The sequence below is a fragment of the Chaetomium fimeti genome (genome assembly GCF_033439085.1).
Source record: "Chaetomium fimeti strain CBS 168.71 chromosome Unknown B0H64scaffold_2, whole genome shotgun sequence".
Classification (NCBI taxonomy): domain Eukaryota; kingdom Fungi; phylum Ascomycota; class Sordariomycetes; order Sordariales; family Chaetomiaceae; genus Chaetomium; species Chaetomium fimeti.
Window position 1 is genome coordinate 1,565,305 of NW_026944330.1, and position 17,666 is coordinate 1,582,970.

The following is a 17,666-nucleotide window of genomic DNA, read 5'->3' on the forward strand; positions in this document are numbered from 1 at the left end:
ACAGGGATATTCGATCTAGAACCCTAACCCCTGCGCTTATCTGGCGATCTGGCCAGCTATCAAGCCGCTTGCGCATGCTGCTGCTGACAATTGCGATTGCAACTCCGGACATCCCATCGCCAACTTGCTCGTAACACGATCGCCACATACTCAATCATGTTGACCAACATCACCTCAACAGCGCAATGGCGCCAAACCCTCAGCTCCCACACCATCGTCATCACTGACTGTACGTCCCCCCCCCATCCAACCCCAGCGGCGCATTGCCCCTGCCCCTCCCCCTCCCATCCCCATCCCCATCCCCATCCCAACCCCATAACTAACCCCCATTTCACACACACACAGTCTACGCCGACTGGTGCGGCCCCTGCAAGATGATCGCGCCCACCTTCGAGACGCTCGCGACCAAGTTCGCCAAGCCCAACAAGATCGCCTTCTGCAAGGTCGACGTCGACAGCCAGGGCGAGGTCGCCCAGCTGTACGGCGTGCGCGCCATGCCCACCTTTGTCATCCTCCGCAACGGCACCGCCATCGATACCATCAAGGGCGCCAACCCGCCCGCGCTGACGGCGGCCGTGGAGAAGGCTGTCAAGTTGGCTGGTCCTGGGGGTGGTGGTGGTGGTGGTGCGACGTTTGCTGGGTCGGGGCAGAGGCTGGGTGGGAGTGGCGTGGGGAGGCCGAGTGTGGGGAGGCCGGTGCAGTGGGATTTGAAGGGGTTTGTGGAGGGGTTGATTGCGTTTTTTGGGTTGTACTTCTGGTCGTTGATCTCGGTACGTGGTGGTTGTTTGTCTTGGGTTTGGGTGCGGTTGGGATGCTAACTTGTGTGATAGCTTGATCCTTACAAGGCGGCCGAGAACTCGCCATTTAACAAGAAGAATATCCAGGCCCGGGCCCAGTCAGCGGGGAGTGGGACGACGAGACCGGCTGCCCGCCCTGGATTCAAGACACTGGCAGACTTGGGCAGCTCATGATGGGATGATTTTGGGTTTGGGAAGCTTGGCGTTTTCGGCGTTTTTAGATCGCCCTTGGGGGGTTACGTTACCACTGTAATGCGTTAGAACACAGAATTATCTTTCTTTCGAATTGGTGAGCTGCCCGTGGTGGTCTTGACTTTTGCATCGCCGTTGGTGTTGCCACCAGGGGTCTATCACGTGCAGGGGTATTAGTCTGATATCTCCAACTTCGAGCTCGGACCTTGTTAAACGGTTTTTCTTGCCTCCTACACCCAGCTTCTTGCACAACACCAGCGACGGCGGGAGCTATGATTTCGGCGGGCAAAATGCAGAATCGGTGTCCTGGGTGCCGCGCCCAGCTTCTGAGCTTTTACGATGCTCTTTTGCTACCGCGCACCCGGCCGTCGACCCAGCCATTCCTTCGCAAACGCCTGCAGCCCCCCTCTTCCATGTCAACGGGCGCTGCAACCCGGCCCTGGCGAACCACCACCGTCCGGCAATTTTCGACAAGCACACCGGTTCGGCAAGAACCAACGAAGGACGCCACTCCCACCGAGCCGTTGAGCACAACTGCGCCTTCGACAACGGAGGACATCGAGACAATCGTGCGGCAGGCGAGACAGACGTTCGGCAACACACTACCCGCTGACTACCTGTCGCCGGAGGAGTACAAGGTCTACGAAAGGCTATACGGGCCGCCTCTCCGCGAGACACAACCGGAAGATGTGGGCATTCCCTTTCCCAAAGTCGAGGAAGATGCGCAGCACGCTCTGCTGAGGGAGACGGAACAAGGCACGCTGGAGGAGGTCGAGTACAGTTTGGATCGCACTACGGCTATTGAGTCGGAAGGCATGGAAGAGCCGGATGTTCCTGAAGGCGCCGAGGGAGCTGAGGAGGCGCCGGAGACGGTCGAAGCGCTTGAGCCCGTTGCCGATGGCCCTATTGACTACCTCAACGTGACGGCCAACAACCGGCGCGAGTACCATGCGCTCATGAAGCTGCAGCGTGATTTCGAAGTGGCCTCGTTGCAACGGGCCCAGGAGGTTCGGGAAGACGAGGAGATCAACGAGGAAGAGGAACCACGTGAAGAGGAGGAGATCGACGAGGACGAGGGTGAGCCGGATGCCAGGTTCCTCGAGGACTACGAGCCTTCGGCGCGGCTGCACGAATTCACGACACTTGGCAAGTTCAAGACGAGTCCTACGACGCTGCAGCTTCCGAAGGTCACTTTCGTCGAGCCCATCAGCACACTGCTCGATAGAACCGATACTTCACATATCAAGGAGGCGGCAGAGCGTGTGCTTGGGGGCCCGGGCTTGCCCTACGGCCCGGCGACGCCAAAGTCAAAGTCCAACTTACCCCAAAAGGGCATTAAAATGGAGGCTGGGCATTACAGGATGTCTCCGATCGAGGCCGATGCCTACCTTGCTACTGTGCTCCCGGGCTTATACGCATCGGCAACAAGTGTTTTGGTCGAGGTGCGGAAACGGCTGGGTGACAAGTGGATCGAAGGCCTCATTAACCGGCCCGGCGGAACTGGCCCTCGTGTGCTCGACGTCGGCGCTGGCGGCGCTGGCCTGGCTGCTTGGCAGGATGTGCTCCGGGCCGAGTGGGACGTCCTCCGCGAGAGTGACAAGGTGCATGGCGATGAGCCCCCCGGCAAGAAGACGGTTGTTGTCGGCTCAGAGAACCTCCGGCAGCGCGTTTCTCGGTTCTTGGAGAATACGACTTTCCTGCCCCGTCTGCCCGACTACGTCCACTCGATCGAGGGAGGTGAGCGGAAGCTCGACTCGGGCGGTGGCCCCGCGCCACGCAAGGTGTTCGACGTCATCATCGCATCCCACATGCTGATGCCGATCGAGAAATCATACAAGCGCAAGGAGTTTCTAGACAACCTCTGGACCATGCTCTCGCCGGAAGGCGGCGTGCTGATCGTGCTTGAAAAGGGTCACCCGCGTGGCTTCGAGGCCGTGGCCAATGTGCGCGATCGTATCCTTGACGAGTTCATCACCCCGCCTGGACGGCAGCCGAGCAGTGAAGAGATCCAACAGGACTCGGAGCGTGTTCGGGAGCCCGGCATGATTATCGCGCCGTGCACAAACCACACCAAGTGCCCGATGTACCACACCCCCGGACTCAGCCACGGGCGCAAGGACTTCTGCCACTTCAACCAGCGCTTCATCCGCCCCCCGTTCCTGCAGAAGGTTCTTGGTGCGTCACACCGCAGCCATGAAGACATCAAGTTTAGCTACGTCGCCGTGCGCCGAGGCATCCCACCCGGCGCCTCGCGCAGCCTCTTCGACGTCCCGCAGGGCAAGGAGGTGGCTGACAAGGCCTTCAAGGGCTACGGCGACGCGGAAGGCGAGGCGCCGGACCCGCTCTCGCTGCCGCGCAACATCCTCACGCCGCTTAAGCGGCGCGGCCACGTCACGCTCGACCTGTGCACGCCGGCGGGCCAGATCGAGCGGTGGGTGGTGCCCAAGTCATTCTCCAAGCAGGCGTATCACGACGCGCGCAAGGCCGTCTGGGGCGACCTGTGGGCGCTGGGTGCCAAGACCCGCACCGTCCGCCAGGTCCGGCTGGGCAAGGGCGGTGTTGACTCGGGCGACGGAGGTGTCCGTTCCCGGGCGGCGGCCGGGAACCCGAAGAAGCTCAAGGTGGTGGATGTCAATGTGCACCCCCAGTTTGGCATCATCGGGGCGAGGGAGAGGGGCCGCGCCGCGCCGGAGAGGAGGACCAAGGGCGGCAAGAGGGTCAAGCTGGATGATTTGATGGACAAGATGGGGATTGACAAGGTGGAGGACCCAGACGACAAGGAGGATGCCGAGTTTATGCGAGGCGGGAGGTGAATGTGGATTGTACATGATGGGATCTGCAAGCAGTACGAATATGTAAAACAAACAACTCAGTGTACGATAACTGCAAGCGACCGCGAATCTCAAGAGCAGGTTTCAACATCCATCCACCGCCACAGTAAAACTCTCCTCGCACTCCACCCCTGTGAAAGGAAAGTGACTCGTGGCCCCAAGAGCAGCAGCCAGCGGGCGCCGGGCTCCCCACAATCGGCACCGGCAGCGGCAGACATTCCTTCGCTTTCCCCCTTCAGGCTTAACCCGCCCACGACCTGCATCGCCCGACGAACCGGCTTCACTCCTCGGCCCTGGGCCGGCAGTCTATCAATTTCTTGCAGGAGGAGCTCCGTCCTTGCATGCAGTGCTCTGTCGTTGGGTCCTGCGGAGTAAGACGGAGCAATGATCAACCAATAAATGCCTCGATGGCGGAGTGGTCTTCCCACCAAACTCCCAGACTAAAAGTGCCTCCTCCTTCTACTTGGTCGTCTTGGTATGTATTCGTACATACTTCTGTTGCTGCTGCTCCCATGCCCTGCATCGCATGAGTCCGGTGTTTCGTGTGCCGCCATCATGCGACTTGTTCCCCCTCCAAAGGCTCAAACCGGGAAAACCAAAAAGATGCCCCCGCCCCACATCAAAGTCGATGAGAGGACACGGCACAGACTTCCGCAAGGACCCGGTGCAGGTCTGCCGGGTTTTGCGGGCCTGACAGCGCCAAGCGGTTGAGACCCGCAAGCTGGGCGCGGCCTCTGCCGCTGCGGGGCGCCCTTCGTTCTGGCCTGGACCCTGCGAACTCCGCGAGATCCACAGACGGTTTGGCATGGGCTGTTGGCCCCACCGCGCGCAAGAAAGCATGGGGTCTCGGGACGGAGCGGGGGACGGGAAAGCACAGACTTTTGTTGTTGATTTCGATTTCCGCAACGGAGACGACCTCGGGAACGAAACCAACGAGCCGGGTTTTTGGGGCAACGGCTGGAGTCGTTGGTGAGTGGTCAGTGGTCAGCGAGTTGGTTAGCTCCATCCATGATCCCATCAAAGGCGGGGAAAGGAATGAGATCAGAGAATGTGACGAGGTGTTGTGCATTTCCCGGCAGTCGTTATCCAACCCCAACCCAGACCAACACCCACCCATCCACACACACACAAACAAAAGCAGACGGACCGAGGTAGGAGAGTTAGTTACCGGGTAACTAACCCTCAACCCGATTCCCACACACCCCGACCGAGCCGGCACCGGGCACCCCCCGTCCCAATGGCGGCCCCGCCCCGTCTCCGGCACCTGCACCTCCCTAGCATCCATCCCCACTACGTCCCCTACAGCCTCGCCAGCCGGGTACAGGAACACGTCCGGAGACAGCACCTCGATTTCAAGGATGGATCGGCCGCCTCGCCGCCGCCACCGACGCTGATCTCCTTCACCCCATCGCCCATCTACACCCTCGGCCGAAGACAAACAACGCCGCTAGCCGCCCCGGAAGTCGCCCGCCTCACCGCGCCGCTGCAGATCCCCATATCCCCCTCCCAAAAGAATGGCGGCAGCAAAAACGCCAGCGGAGTCGTCTCCATCCGGCCCCAGCTGCTGCACTCCCCGCGCGGCGGGCTGACGACCTACCACGGGCCGGGCCAGGTGGTGCTGTGGCCGGTGCTGGACCTCAAGTCGGCGCACCACCGCCACTTCACCGTCAAGTGCTACGCGCGCCTGCTCGAGACCACCACCATCGCCACGCTGCACCGGCTGTTCAGCCTCGCCGCCTTCACGACCGAGGACCCGGGCGTCTGGGTGGCCCGGTCCCAATTTCCACTGCAACAGCACCCCGCCCAGAAACACCTCGACCGAATCCCATATCCAGCCCCGCCCCTACCTCCATCTCCCCTCCCAGAGCCGGAGCACCGCGCCAAAATCGCCGCCCTCGGCGTCCACCTCCGCCGGCACGTCACCGCGCTCGGGACGGCCATCAACGTCGCCACACCCCCTTCAGCAGTAGGCGACCACAACAACGACGAGGCCACCAACCCCTGGGCGCGCATCGTGGCGTGCGGCCTCGCGGGGCGCGGGGTGACGTCCGTGACGCGGGAGGTGCTGTCTAGTGTTGCCGCGGCTACCGGTGTTGGGGTGGAGGAGGTGGATGAGCGGCTTGCGTTCTCGGCTTGTTCTCCCGCCTTTCTCGGTTGGGATGGTGGTGAGGGTGGCAGGGAGGGTTTGGTGGCGGGCGCGTGGGCCGGGGAGTTGGCCGGGGGGCTTGGGCTGGGGGGCGGGTATGGGGATGGGGTGGAGGTTGTGGAGGCGGTGGAGGTGGTGCGGTTGATGGAGGGGCTGGTTGGGGCTGCTGCTGGTGGTGGTAGTGGTGGTGGTGGTGGTGGGGAGGGTAGGGAGGTGGTGGAGGAGGAGAGGGGGTATTTGGAAGGGGTTAAGGTTGGGGGGGCTGATTGGAGGTGATTCTACATAGGGTTGAGGATGTTGCTTGAGAAAACCGGGTGTATGATGTATGATTTGGATGTACAATATGTGTACAATTTGTGCGCGCGGCTACCGAGAATTGGGGCCTGAGATTCATAGAATTATCATGTCATGATAGGATAAAATATCCCCCCCCCCCCCCTTCTTTGACTCCCCGGTTCACCTCCCATGTAGGTATATGGCCCAAGCGTCAGCACCTTCCCCAGAGGGTACCGCACCCTGCAGGGCATCCCGGCCCCAGCTCCCCCCCAGCGGCGCAGCACCAACCAGACCCGGCCAGCGCCCACGACACACGAGGACGCCGAGGGGGGGGGCGGTTGTCGGGGGTCGGGGGGCTTGCAGTCCCGTTCCTGTCAAGATACGCGAGGGCCCAACCTCCCGGGGCGAAGGGCAACTTGACACTCCGATGTCGCGCGCGACCGCCGACCGCCGACAAACCGAACCGACCGAACCGACCGACCGACCAGGATCTTTCCTGCTCCTCCTCCTCACCGGGCTACCGGGGCACACCGGGCGCAGACACGACCCGGCCCCCTGGTGCGTCGGCAACAACAACGCCCTGTCACCCACCCACCACCCACCCACTCACCCACTCAGCAACCCCCCGAACGCGAGAGCGAGTTTCGTTCGTCGGAGCGCGAGTGTGGTTCGAACGCCACACATCATCGGCTCCCATGGTTCGTCTCTGTTTCAGGGCCTGGTCCCAGTCTGCATGTCACGAACAGGCCTGTCACTGGCTTCGTTGGAGTGCCCCCCCCCCCCCTCCCCCTTCTCAAAAGTTCCGGCCTTTCCAGGACCAGGAGGTGAGAAAGCAAAAGCATGGTGAGAGAGCACGCTAGTGTGGGAATGGTGGCCGGTGGCTTGTAACTCACTACTTGTAATGTGCGAGGGGCAAAACAAAAAAAATCCGGATTTGCGAATGGGAAGTGGTGGAAGTGGAAATGGGTGGTGTGACACTCAGGGGGGCCCGAGAGACCCGGAGGTTCGGGTCATTATTGGTTAGGGGTAGGTACTGTGTGGTTCGGGGTGAGAAAAATAGGAAGAAAAAAAGAACATGGTGGCAACCCAGTCGGATGGCTTTCTCGACACCCTTGACGGATGGATTGTGTACAGTATCATCCCTCGTCCCTTGGCATATTGTGCAAGCTCGCAAGACCACCCCCGAGGGAGCAGCAGCAGCCTTGTTGTTGATTCCCCAAGTTCAGCCGCTCTGCTTTGAGGACACCTGCGTGCCGTGTGCCTGCCTGAGCTGAAGCGAGGATCATCGTTCCCATTGCAGAAGTTCTACCGTATTTGCTGGAACCATCGCGGCTTGCCCTATGTAGGAGCCCGGGAAGCTGTGGGCTTGGCTTCGTTCGCTCGTGGCAAAATCCTCGAGCCAGAGCTCCATGGGAACACACACACACAAGGAGCGCAGGAACCGGTTTTTGAGTGCCACGGAGAGGCAAAATAATTCATTCGTCCCCTACCACCCCCTAAATCCCATCCCATAGCCTTCCCAAGCCAATAATTACCAGCCATTTGATACATGCATGCCGTTGACCGCTCCTCCCAAGTCGTCGCCGGCAGCCGCCCATAGCCGGTGCGAGAAACCAAGGAGCGCGTCTCCCTCTCCCGTCCCTTCACTCAGAGCCACCGACCCGCAGCGATATGCACACAGTCTGCAGTGTCATCTAGGCGCGTTTTGAACCCCCGCCTCACCACTGAGGGATTGCCCAACCAGCCCTTTTATTGACTCGCCAATTTTTGGGACCCTCCTGCGTTCTGTTGTTCCATGCAACCTGCCGGCCTCGGCCTGGCTCTTTGCCCCTCGACCCCTTTTTGGCCCCACCTCGCAGCCACTTGCAAATGCAATGTTCGGGAAAGCCCCGGGGGAGAAGGGAAGAAAATCGAGATAAAAAAACAAGCCGTGATTCTCCGTCCGGGAACACCATGCAACCATGAAAGCTGGTAACAAATGAATCAAGAGATGTGAAAAGCCGGCAAGACACCCGCCGTTGCCCGCCGTTTGATAAGACCCGATGATGATGCCGTTGAATATGCCGCAACCGAAGGGAACTCCGGTGCGTCGAATGTCCAGCCTGGTTCTGGACATCCTCATTAAGTAGTCGTAAGGGGCGGGGCCCTCCCTCGGGAAACCCGCTCGCCTATTCTTCCCGGAACTCGTCGACCAAGTTTGGCCATGATAGCTAAATCCAGATGCTTGGGAGGAGATGAAGAAGCCGTTGCTGTCGATACTAGATAAAGAGGCGCAAGAAAGCGTCGAACTCGGGAAAAAAAACCCGTGGTATTTTCTTCGCTTGCCACTTTCGGTCCTTGTCACTCACTGCCCGGTATTAGATCCTCCGATGCACGTGCATACTGCCTTCCACACCCGCCGCTCTGCATCCTGGTTGGCACAGCCAGCCCTCTTGCGTCTATACACTGCCTCTCTTGCGGCCGCTGGCCCGCGGCGGCGCCTCGCTGTCGTCCGTTCCGGGCTTGTACTCTTCCGGTTGGAAGTTGGGGTTGTTGTAGTGCGCCACGTTAAAGTGGCTGTTCTTGAACGTTGTCGTCTGCAACGTCTGCTCGCGCCAAGTGTTGTTGTCGACATACTCGGGGAGCTGGCAGTACTCGCTGAACCGCAGCGGGTGCGTCTGCGGCGCGGGCGCTGGGGTGGGTGCCGGCAGGGGTGCCGGCGACGCCTGTTGTATCGCGTCCACGTAGGGCGACGATACCCACGGCGACACCGGGCTCGGGCTGTATGTGGTCAGGGGAGACGGGGTTGTGTCGAGCATGGGTGCCAGGCCCGGGGCCGGGTTGCCGAACCCAGGAATGAGGGACAGCGTGTGCATATCGACGGAGCCAAAGTTGTGGAGCGCCATTGGCGCGCTCTCCACCTCGTAGCTTTGCGAGAAGCTGGCTACGCGGTGGACCTGCAAATCCACCGGCTCGGGGACATACAAGATGTCGTAGTGGTCCGGGCGGTAAAGGAGGTGGATGATGGGCCCCAACTCCGAAGGGTGGCGGCCGTTGGCCTCCTCGGGAATCCGGTACGTGTTGACTTGGGACCCTGGGCTCCGGTCGAGATAAGCAACCTCGAGCACGAAGCCGGCATCTTTGAGGAGCACATTGGCCAGCAAGATCAACCCGAGATGGTCAATCTCGATGTTGTGGCGCTCGAGCACCTCTTGGCAATATCCGTCCACACCCGTGCCGCTGGTGACAAAGGCGCTGTATGTCTCCCGGTGACCCTTGAGGTACGAACTTGCCAGCATCCTGAAGTGGTACATGATGGAATCGGAGCTGGAAGGCGTGTTGAAGGCCTCGCGCAGTTCTGTCATGGCCTGCTCCTGGTGGCCAGCGAGATCGGCCATTTTGCGGAGGAGCACGATGGTCTCATCGACGAAGTCCTCAAACACATACGGCGAGAACCCGCCGACGGACTCGAGGAGGCCGTTTAGCTCCTGTAACCTTTGCTCTTCCGCCTGGATGCGGGCCTTGCTACCACTCTTGACCAATGTCTCAAAGTAGCCAAAGCCGATTGCTACCCGTTGCGTCAGCAGGGACGTCCAACATACACGGCGTGAATTGACCTCGCCGACTTACCCCGCCAGCCGCAGTTCCCATCCCCTTGAATGGGCCTATAATGCGAATATGTTTGTGGCAGCACCTGCGAGTCGTGTCAGCAAAGGTCAACAACAACAACAAAAACAACAACCAATTGCAATTCTCATCTGCATGGATGATTACCCACCATTGTTTTTTGCACGTAGATGGCATCTGCCTTAGCATACTGCTCCATAATTGCCGTGCTGGGTGTCTTCTTGCCGACGAGTGGTCCCTGTGTGTGCAGCGCGGGGCTTTGGTGAGCGCGGGGTCCTCGAACCACTAAAAACACGAACAAGAAAATGGGCATTGATTGGAATTTGGGGATTGATGTTTTTTGTTTTTTACTTACCTCAAGGTGCGGTTGGTATTCCCGGGCTGCAGCCTCCTGGGCGACGAGGTCGTCTGTGTTCGGCTCCATCTTGAGTAGAATCGGTAGCGAAGGTCGGTGGTGAGAGGGTGCGGTGATGGTGGAAGCGGCGGCAGCAGCAGCTGTTGTGGTGGAAGATGGGGATGAGGTGGAGTGGAAGTTGAAGGAGCCACCAGACGCGGAGGGTGCGGGGCCGACACCTGCACTATTGGTGCTAAACAGCGGCGTCCCGTACAGCAACGCACTCGCCGCGTTGCCGCTCGCTCCCGGCCCAGCGGAGCCTCGACCGTCGCTCAGTCGTAATGGTGTTTCGTCAAATCTGTAATCCGGAAGGCTGTGCGGGATCGCATACCCGGTCGACACCTGGAGATACGCCGTGGGCTCGGGCTGGTACATGCCGGAGGGCGATGGATGCGGAGCAACCGTTCACGGGTGTGTCGGTGGTCTTTTTAACTAGCGTGTTCGGACGGAGCCGAGAAAGGTGCCGAACTTCAGCGTGTGGAGCCGTCGTGCTGGGAGCATGTGTGCACCGGAACTGCTAAAGTAGGGGCTTGCAGTTGCAGTTGCAGTTGCAAAGTGCAAAATGCAGGGCAGCTGTTGTTATTGTTGTTGATGTTGTTGATGTTGTTGATGTTGTTGTTGCAGTGTGTCCAGACGCCTGGGCATAGAACGACGAGCAGCAATAACTACCAAAAAAGCACCAGCAACCAACCAGACACCGACAGAGTGCAGACGGGGAGGGAGACGGGAGGTCTGTCTTTTTTTATCTGCCTGTTGCGTGTTGGCTCCGGGAAGCCGAAGTGGAGATCTGGTAGTGCCAGCTGTGTCGGCTGCGTCGGCTGTATGTACTGTACCGAAGTTTGTATGCCCCTAACCGGCCGGAGGACCACAAAGAGTAACTGCCCGTGCTGGCGGCACAGCCCGGAATAAACGAGTAAACAAGTAATGTTGCCGTTGGGTAAATGGCAAGAGACAACCAAACGACCGACTTGGACGCACAAGCGGGACCAACGGGACCAACTACGTCAGGCAGGGCAGGGCAGGGCAGGGCAGGGCGTATGTACGCAGCGAGACTTGAAGAAGCGCAGACGGGAATGGATGGTTGGATGGATGGACGGAAAGACGGGACGGATGAGACGAAGAGCCGGGCATGGGACGGTGATAATAAAGGCAGGAGGGAGAGAGAGAAAGAGAGCAGCCAGTTAAGGCAAGGAAGGAACAATAATTATGTACGTTGTGTTATTAGCGACCAGCAGTGAGGCAGGCCAGACCCGAGCCTCCAACCTGTCGGTCAGGTGGGGACATTTGAATGCTAGCCTGATGCTGGTGCATTGCTGCTGCCGCTTCTGGTGCTTCCTGGTCGAGCCTGGCCCCAACAACCGCTGCCAATCTATCTGGGCCCTGCCCGGCTCGCGTTGCGGTGGCTGTCGGTCACTGGCTGCCGGTCACTGGCTGCGATGCCACGATGTTCCTCTGCGGCACCTCAACTTGCAGGCGGATCCCACAACGTTCGCTCGTCTTCCCTGTCAAAAAATAATAAATAATAAAAAAGTGTCGGAGAGGATCCCTGGCCTTTCTCGTTCCCTGCCCCTGCCGGTCCCAGACGCACGGCCCGCCGACCACGACGCAGCAACCCCAGGTCGCCAACCTTCGACCCAATGAGAACCCCCCAGTCCTGCCGTTGACGATGAGAAACCGGCAACGCAGTGAGACAGGGGATTGGCGGTCTGAGCTCTCGGTGCGCCTGTTCTCATGCCGAGTGCGTGGTGGAGCTTGTCGTACTGCGGTCCCTGTCGTGATTTTGTGATGCTGTCTTGTCATCCTCAAACTCGACTCCTCGGCTCGCCCCCTGATCCCGGATAGGTACTTGTACATGTACCTTCGATGGGGCGCACTGACGCTGGGAGCTCCCCCTGAGCACTCACTGCGGGTTCCAGGGGTGTGGCCAGCCTCTGAACGGCGACCCACTGGACCGTTTCCAGGAACCTCCGTTGGCAGTTCCACATGCCGCCTACCCCTGCTTGCTTGTTCGGACAGGGGGTCCCGTTTGCCAACCAAGTGTTCCGTGTCAGCACTTGGGACGAGTGCGCACTGCATTTTGCAAGCCCTCGCAGCTGTTGATGGCGAAGCACACGGAATATCTGTGAGCATTCCCTCGAACCCCCACCAGCATCGAGGTGGTCCCGTGGCACCTCCTCCTCACCTCAACTCCGCTCCCTCTCTCCCATGGGTGGGATCAGAGAAAATGTGAGGTTCAAAAGGATGGCACTAGCGCCGTCTGCCGGGTCCCGCACACCACAGGTCTCCATTTTCTGGGGGAGCAACAGGGGAGGGGTTCGCGAATGGAGGTGTGGGCTCAGAGGCGAGCGCGGCCCCAACAGCTGTTGGTCTGACACTGCAGCCGCGGCTCCCACCCCCCCCCCTGCACCACGAGGAGGCTGCCGAACCCGACAGCCCCGACATTGGTCAATCATCCAGCAACGTGGTGAGAACCGAGAACTGGTATGGAGATTGGGCGGTGGTGGATGTGATGCCCCGAGAACGGCCGGCGACGAGGCAGATCTGGGCCTCGACATGGCAGTCCGTCCCGATCATGGCGACCTCCAACAACGGGTTGTGCCGCTTCGGCGGGTCTTTTGCGGACCCCGACCGTCCGAGAAGCTGCGACCGCTCCGGCGTGGCCACTGACGGGCGTTCAGTGCCGGCCTCCCAACGGAGCTCGTCTAGGTCAGGCCTAGCGCCCCGTGTATTGATAGACAGGTACGTGCCGAGACACTGTCCCAAGCCGACCCTAGAACTCCCTTCTAAATCCTGGGCCTTGATGTCTGGTGTGGTGATCGGGTTGGCAAGCTCGCCGCGAGGAACTCAGGGCCAGGACAGGAGTAACCCCGGCACCTGATGAGTTATGTGGGTGATACCCGACACCACCCGTTAACTATGTATAGCATGCACCAGTGCATCTCCGATGGTCAAGCTCGGTACCATCACTTCATTCGTCCCAAAGCTCGGGGCGTCCTGCCCTCCGCGATATAAGACGGGTCCGAACCGTGGGAGTCGATGCCGGAGGAAGTCGTACTTCCGGGTCAGAAACTGGGAGTGACCACACCATCTGGGGTGCATACAGTACATACATACATGTATCATGCACAGCAACGCGCCGCAGTCTGTGGTTGCGCGGCCTCCCCTCTCCCCATGGTAGGTTGTGTGTCATGGATAATGCGAGGCTCGCTATCTTGTTCGATGCCTCGGAGCGTCGTCGATCTGTTCCATCCACGGCAACTGAGCTAGACTTGCGAAGACATGTCACCATACCGAGCCGAGACATGGGCCGACCTACCGACGTCCATGCTGAGGGCTGACCTGTTTCAACGGCAGAGAACGTGCCACAGTGCCAAGGCGGAATACTGACGTCCATGGTCGCTTTGGATGAAGCGAGGCCGCTCGGTTGGGACAGTGCAGCCCAAGCTCGAGGTCGCAGTCTTCGTGGAGATTCATGGGAGCTGGGGAGCTGGGGAGCGAGGGATTTGTGGAGGATTTACTTGCTCCTCGAAGGAGGATGCACAACCATGAAGGAGGCTTGGTTGATTGGCTTTGGACCGTCCCAAGCTCATGGGTCGCTCGTGTGGGGTCCGGCTCTGGAGGGGGCTGCCCACGCTTTCGACGACCTGCCACGCCGGAATGTGGTTGGCCCATCGCTAAATTTGGTTCTGTGGTGGGTTTCTCGGTCCTGTCCGATGTTTCCATGCCAAAGTTAGCCTGCCGTGCCTGCGCACTAAAACGCCTCCGGTGAGGACCGGACGATCGTTGCGCACGTCCATACACGGTCGGGTGTACCATGTAGAGGTACGAGGGACAGCGCGAGATGCCACCGCAGCTTCCCAGGCGAGCTCTTGAGGCGTCTGATTGACCGTCTCAACAATGATATCCTGCCGCCGGAGAGGGGAAACAAGAGGTACTGTGTGGTTTCTCCGCTCTGACCCTGGTGGCTTGCATGGGAACCAATCCGCCGCCGTCGTGTTTGCTCCCGTCGCAGCAACCCCGTGCCGGACTCGGGTGAGATGTGACACAGAAGCACCAATATCAACCATCATGCTCGAGACGACAGCCATGGCTGCCCTGCCGTTGTCCCAAGCACAACGGGGCACCAGTGGGTCTCGATGAGCATCGCCGGCACCATAGAGGCGGTGGTGCTGGGCAGGCAGCGGGGCCCAGATTGCCCGAACGGCGTGGATACCCGCTCGGTTGTGCCATCCGATTCGTGTTCGCCGTGGAGATGGTGGTGCTCAGCGAAGCCATGGTTTGCAAGTCCGTTGCTAGCGTGGAGGGTGATTGGCGTGCCCGAGTCGAGTTTCGGCGAGCACCAAAAACTTGCATAACGGGAGCGGGGAGGGGGCGTCCTGCGGCGGGCCAATGCACCTCATCATGCTAGTGGTCACAGCTTGCGTTTCCCTGATGCAACATCAAGAGCTGTGGAGAAGTGCGCGCGTCGCCTATCGCCAGGCCGACATCGACGGGACCAGGAGACGAGGAGGGGAGGAATCTCCGGCAGGTGTGTCAACACGCCGCTCTCTCGAGAATGCTTACCCGGATAGCGTTAATCATGTTTCGGCCGCGCACCCACGGCACCGTCCCATTGCACCACGTAAGTCGTTCAGACACATCTGACAACCTGGAAAACAAGCAGGCAGGTGGCGTTTCGCGCCGTCCCAAGGTTGCAGGGAAAGAAAGCCTGAAGCTTCAACATTGGATGGATCGATGTTGATACCACCAAGCGTCATTTCCTGGGGTTCAAACGCTAAGCCATAGCGGGTGCTTATTATGTAGGGCTGTCAACCCCGTGGGGTGTTGATTTCGGTGGATGCCGGTAGTGCCTTCCCTGCTTCTGGGGTATTCCCTGCGCTGGGAAAGACAGCAGGTCCACCCCAAGCAGAATCTCAACTCCAGCCCTTTGGGTCCTTCCTGGTTTCCAGGTTCCTTGCTTTCCCCTCGTCGGGCAAGTGCCGGGACTCCAACGCTGTCAATCTCCAACTTGTTTGGAGCTGCTTCTCGCGCGCCGCTTTTGTTTCGCGTGGAGGGATGCACCTTTGAGACCCGCCCCCTCCGCATAATATCCTGCATAAAGTAATTCGACGGGATTGCAACTCCTTAGACTGGGCCCGAGGTCGCTGGACTGACTGCTCCCTCCCGCTCCTCTGGCAACTCCCAATAACTAACCCACCCCACAACACATCTCGTCCTACCCTCCCTCCGATCGCTGGTGGGGGAAAACACCATTGGTTTTCCCGTCAGAGCTCTGTAGTTTACCCGTCCCCCGCACACCCAACCCGTCATCGTGCGGCGGGCAGCTGCCCCGACATGCAGGACTCTCGCTTCCGGCCCCCCTTTGGCTTCCCGTGTCGTCACAAACCGCCCTCAGCACCTTATCGCGATAACTACCGTGCACTCTTCTAGGCTGATGCATCAACCACGCCGGGTCCGTCGGTATCCCTCCATACCTCCCTGCCTTACATTGAGCACTCTTGGCATAGAGCGATGAGGGGAGAGCTGGCCCGGCAAAGAAGGGTGGTGTCCCTGGTTTGTGGACCCGGTTCCGGGGACAAGCCATCTCTACATTCGTTGTTCCGTTGGCTGACTCCATCGTTTCCGTTTGCTTGCAAAAGTCGACGTCTACGTTTGTGTTTGCGTTTCCGTGTCCGTGTCAGAGAGAGCAAAAATGTAACCCGAAACAGAGTAACCGACCTTCCATCACCACCAGTCGAACAATTGGTCAAGGATCCAGCAGCGGCCTACTCTCTGGATGCTTCGACGAGGTTGACGTTGTATGTAGAAACGGGGTGCCCCTATCGAATCAAACATTGATGTTCCATTCGTGGGGTAGCCATACTTGCCCGGTTCGCAGACGCGATCTGGTCGGGCCAATACCTACGTGAATCATTACGAGCTTGCCTTGCAAGACGTCGTGGGATTGTTCGTCCAAGCAGGACGCCAGGCCGCCTTCCTTCGCTGCAGCCAACGAGGTATTGAACCGAACGGCTCATGCCCATGTCCGGACCGAGCAGGATTCAAGCCCAGGACGACCGAATCGCGACTTCTCTCTCTGATGCCCGTCTCGATGGCATTGACCGTATCTCCCGCCCATCCACCACGGGTCAGGAAAATCCGATCTGCGCGTTGCCGCTCTCTCAGCTGGAGTGGCCATGCCGTTCTCTGCGTGACAAGGGTGGCGAGAGCCCATCATTTGTCTTCACATTCCATGTGCGTTACCGACGGCGTCCCGAAAGCCAGCTGCAGCCACGGCCTGTTTCGTCACGACAGCTGCGTGTTCCCGTCTCGGCCCAGCGGCGCCACTGATCCTGTGCTCCATGTCTCACAGTCCAGTCGAGAAAAAGCGCATTCTGATTTGGTGACGTTTCCCCCCCCTCACGCACTCGGAAATCGAAGAGTGATCGGTGTGGGTTCAAGTTGTTTCCCTCAATGTTGATCAAATCTACTATGGCAGAGTGTTTTCTGTGGAGTCGTATCTGCCATGCTACCTTGGCTGGGATATGCATAATCGGCCTGCCCATGCCGTGGTCGAGGCCACAACCGAGACAGGCTCACCGCCCCTCGCAGTTTTTCTTCCGCCGTACACCACATAGGTCCTTGTGCCTGGGACGCCGGAGATATCAATGGCCACCATTCCAGATGAACAGCCAGACGTCAAAAGACTGTGTGGAGCGCGTACGTCGATCGATCATCCGCGGACACCCTGGCCGTTGCGTTGAAGGGGACCACTTATTCTCAGTTACGACGGCGGCAGGGCGCGGGGCATTCCGTCCAGCGACGTTTCATTGAGGGATTTGACGCCAACCTCCCTGCATCCGCAAGAATAACAAGACTACGCAGGGTGGATTGGAACGGGCAGGTACAGGGTGTTGCTGGCACGACGTCAACTCCAAGCGAAGATATTCTAGACTCCACAGCGGTGCTTCGGGTATCTACACGTGTCCGCAGCGGCTCGCCTACAGAACAAGGAGCCGCTGACCAAGTGGAATCCACCAACGGGGGAATCGTTGCCGTTCGTCCAGGCACAGTTAAGCTATCGTTTGTCCGCGGTCGAGCACTGGATCAAGGTGTTGGTTGTTGCTGTAGAGGGTGGAGGTAAGAAGATAAAGACATATCGATTGGTGGACGTAAATAGAAGCGTGTCGTTGGGGGCGAACCCCTTGACAGTAGTAGTAGGGAGTTTCTACCCAGGCCAGGCGTAGCATAGTAGGAGTTAGTGGCCCGGCATAGCTCATTTGAGTTCTATGTGTCCCGTAATCTAGACACATACTGGGCAGCGGCCCTTACAATCGCCGACTTCTCCTTGGGTAGTTTTAAAGCATGCTGTTCATCTAGCCGAGAACCCGCTATTCTCAGGTGGTCTTGCCTAGCGCCGTCTTGCCCGCGTTTTGTAATTCCTG

At 59.4% G+C, this 17,666-nt stretch overlaps 7 protein-coding genes across 7 annotated transcripts; 4 read left to right on the forward strand and 3 right to left on the reverse strand.

Annotated features, from left to right (window-relative positions):
• Positions 1–156: 156 nt before the first annotated feature.
• On the forward strand, positions 157–3,802 carry B0H64DRAFT_371095 (uncharacterized protein; the record flags this gene model as incomplete). Its single annotated transcript, XM_062802129.1, has 4 exons — positions 157–229; positions 346–770; positions 831–906; positions 1,248–3,802. 4 exons carry the CDS (start codon positions 157–159, stop codon positions 3,800–3,802), a joined length of 3,129 nt encoding a protein of 1,042 aa, XP_062662147.1.
• A 992-nt stretch (positions 3,803–4,794) lies between these two features.
• B0H64DRAFT_454053 (uncharacterized protein) lies at positions 4,795–6,242 on the forward strand (the record flags this gene model as incomplete). The annotated part of the gene is made up of 1 exon (XM_062807258.1): positions 4,795–6,242. The coding sequence occupies exon 1, from the start codon at positions 5,058–5,060 to the stop codon at positions 6,240–6,242; it is 1,185 nt and encodes a 394-aa protein (XP_062662148.1). The 5' UTR covers positions 4,795–5,057.
• Positions 6,206–7,585, forward strand: B0H64DRAFT_385719 (uncharacterized protein). Its single transcript, XM_062803097.1, has one exon. It carries the CDS (start codon positions 6,442–6,444, stop codon positions 7,087–7,089), a length of 648 nt encoding a protein of 215 aa, XP_062662149.1. The 5' UTR covers positions 6,206–6,441; the 3' UTR covers positions 7,090–7,585.
• Positions 7,586–7,677: 92 nt separating this feature from the next.
• On the reverse strand, positions 7,678–8,522 carry B0H64DRAFT_79778 (uncharacterized protein). The gene has a single exon (XM_062808780.1). The coding sequence runs from the start codon at positions 8,362–8,364 to the stop codon at positions 7,933–7,935; it is 432 nt and encodes a 143-aa protein (XP_062662150.1). The 5' UTR covers positions 8,365–8,522; the 3' UTR covers positions 7,678–7,932.
• Positions 8,523–10,725, reverse strand: B0H64DRAFT_79777 (peptidase C65 Otubain-domain-containing protein). Its single transcript, XM_062808779.1, has 4 exons — positions 10,204–10,725; positions 10,000–10,086; positions 9,852–9,915; positions 8,523–9,789 (listed from the first exon to the last, which is right to left on the reverse strand). The coding sequence occupies exons 1-4, from the start codon at positions 10,615–10,617 to the stop codon at positions 8,681–8,683; spliced, it is 1,674 nt and encodes a 557-aa protein (XP_062662151.1). The 5' UTR covers positions 10,618–10,725; the 3' UTR covers positions 8,523–8,680.
• Positions 10,726–11,401: 676 nt separating this feature from the next.
• B0H64DRAFT_79775 (uncharacterized protein) lies at positions 11,402–12,561 on the reverse strand. Its single transcript, XM_062808778.1, has one exon. The coding sequence runs from the start codon at positions 12,370–12,372 to the stop codon at positions 11,653–11,655; it is 720 nt and encodes a 239-aa protein (XP_062662152.1). The 5' UTR covers positions 12,373–12,561; the 3' UTR covers positions 11,402–11,652.
• Positions 12,562–16,577: 4,016 nt separating this feature from the next.
• B0H64DRAFT_79867 (uncharacterized protein) lies at positions 16,578–17,563 on the forward strand. The gene is made up of 2 exons (XM_062808781.1): positions 16,578–16,941; positions 17,021–17,563. The coding sequence occupies exons 1-2, from the start codon at positions 16,696–16,698 to the stop codon at positions 17,363–17,365; spliced, it is 591 nt and encodes a 196-aa protein (XP_062662153.1). The 5' UTR covers positions 16,578–16,695; the 3' UTR covers positions 17,366–17,563.
• Positions 17,564–17,666: the final 103 nt, after the last annotated feature.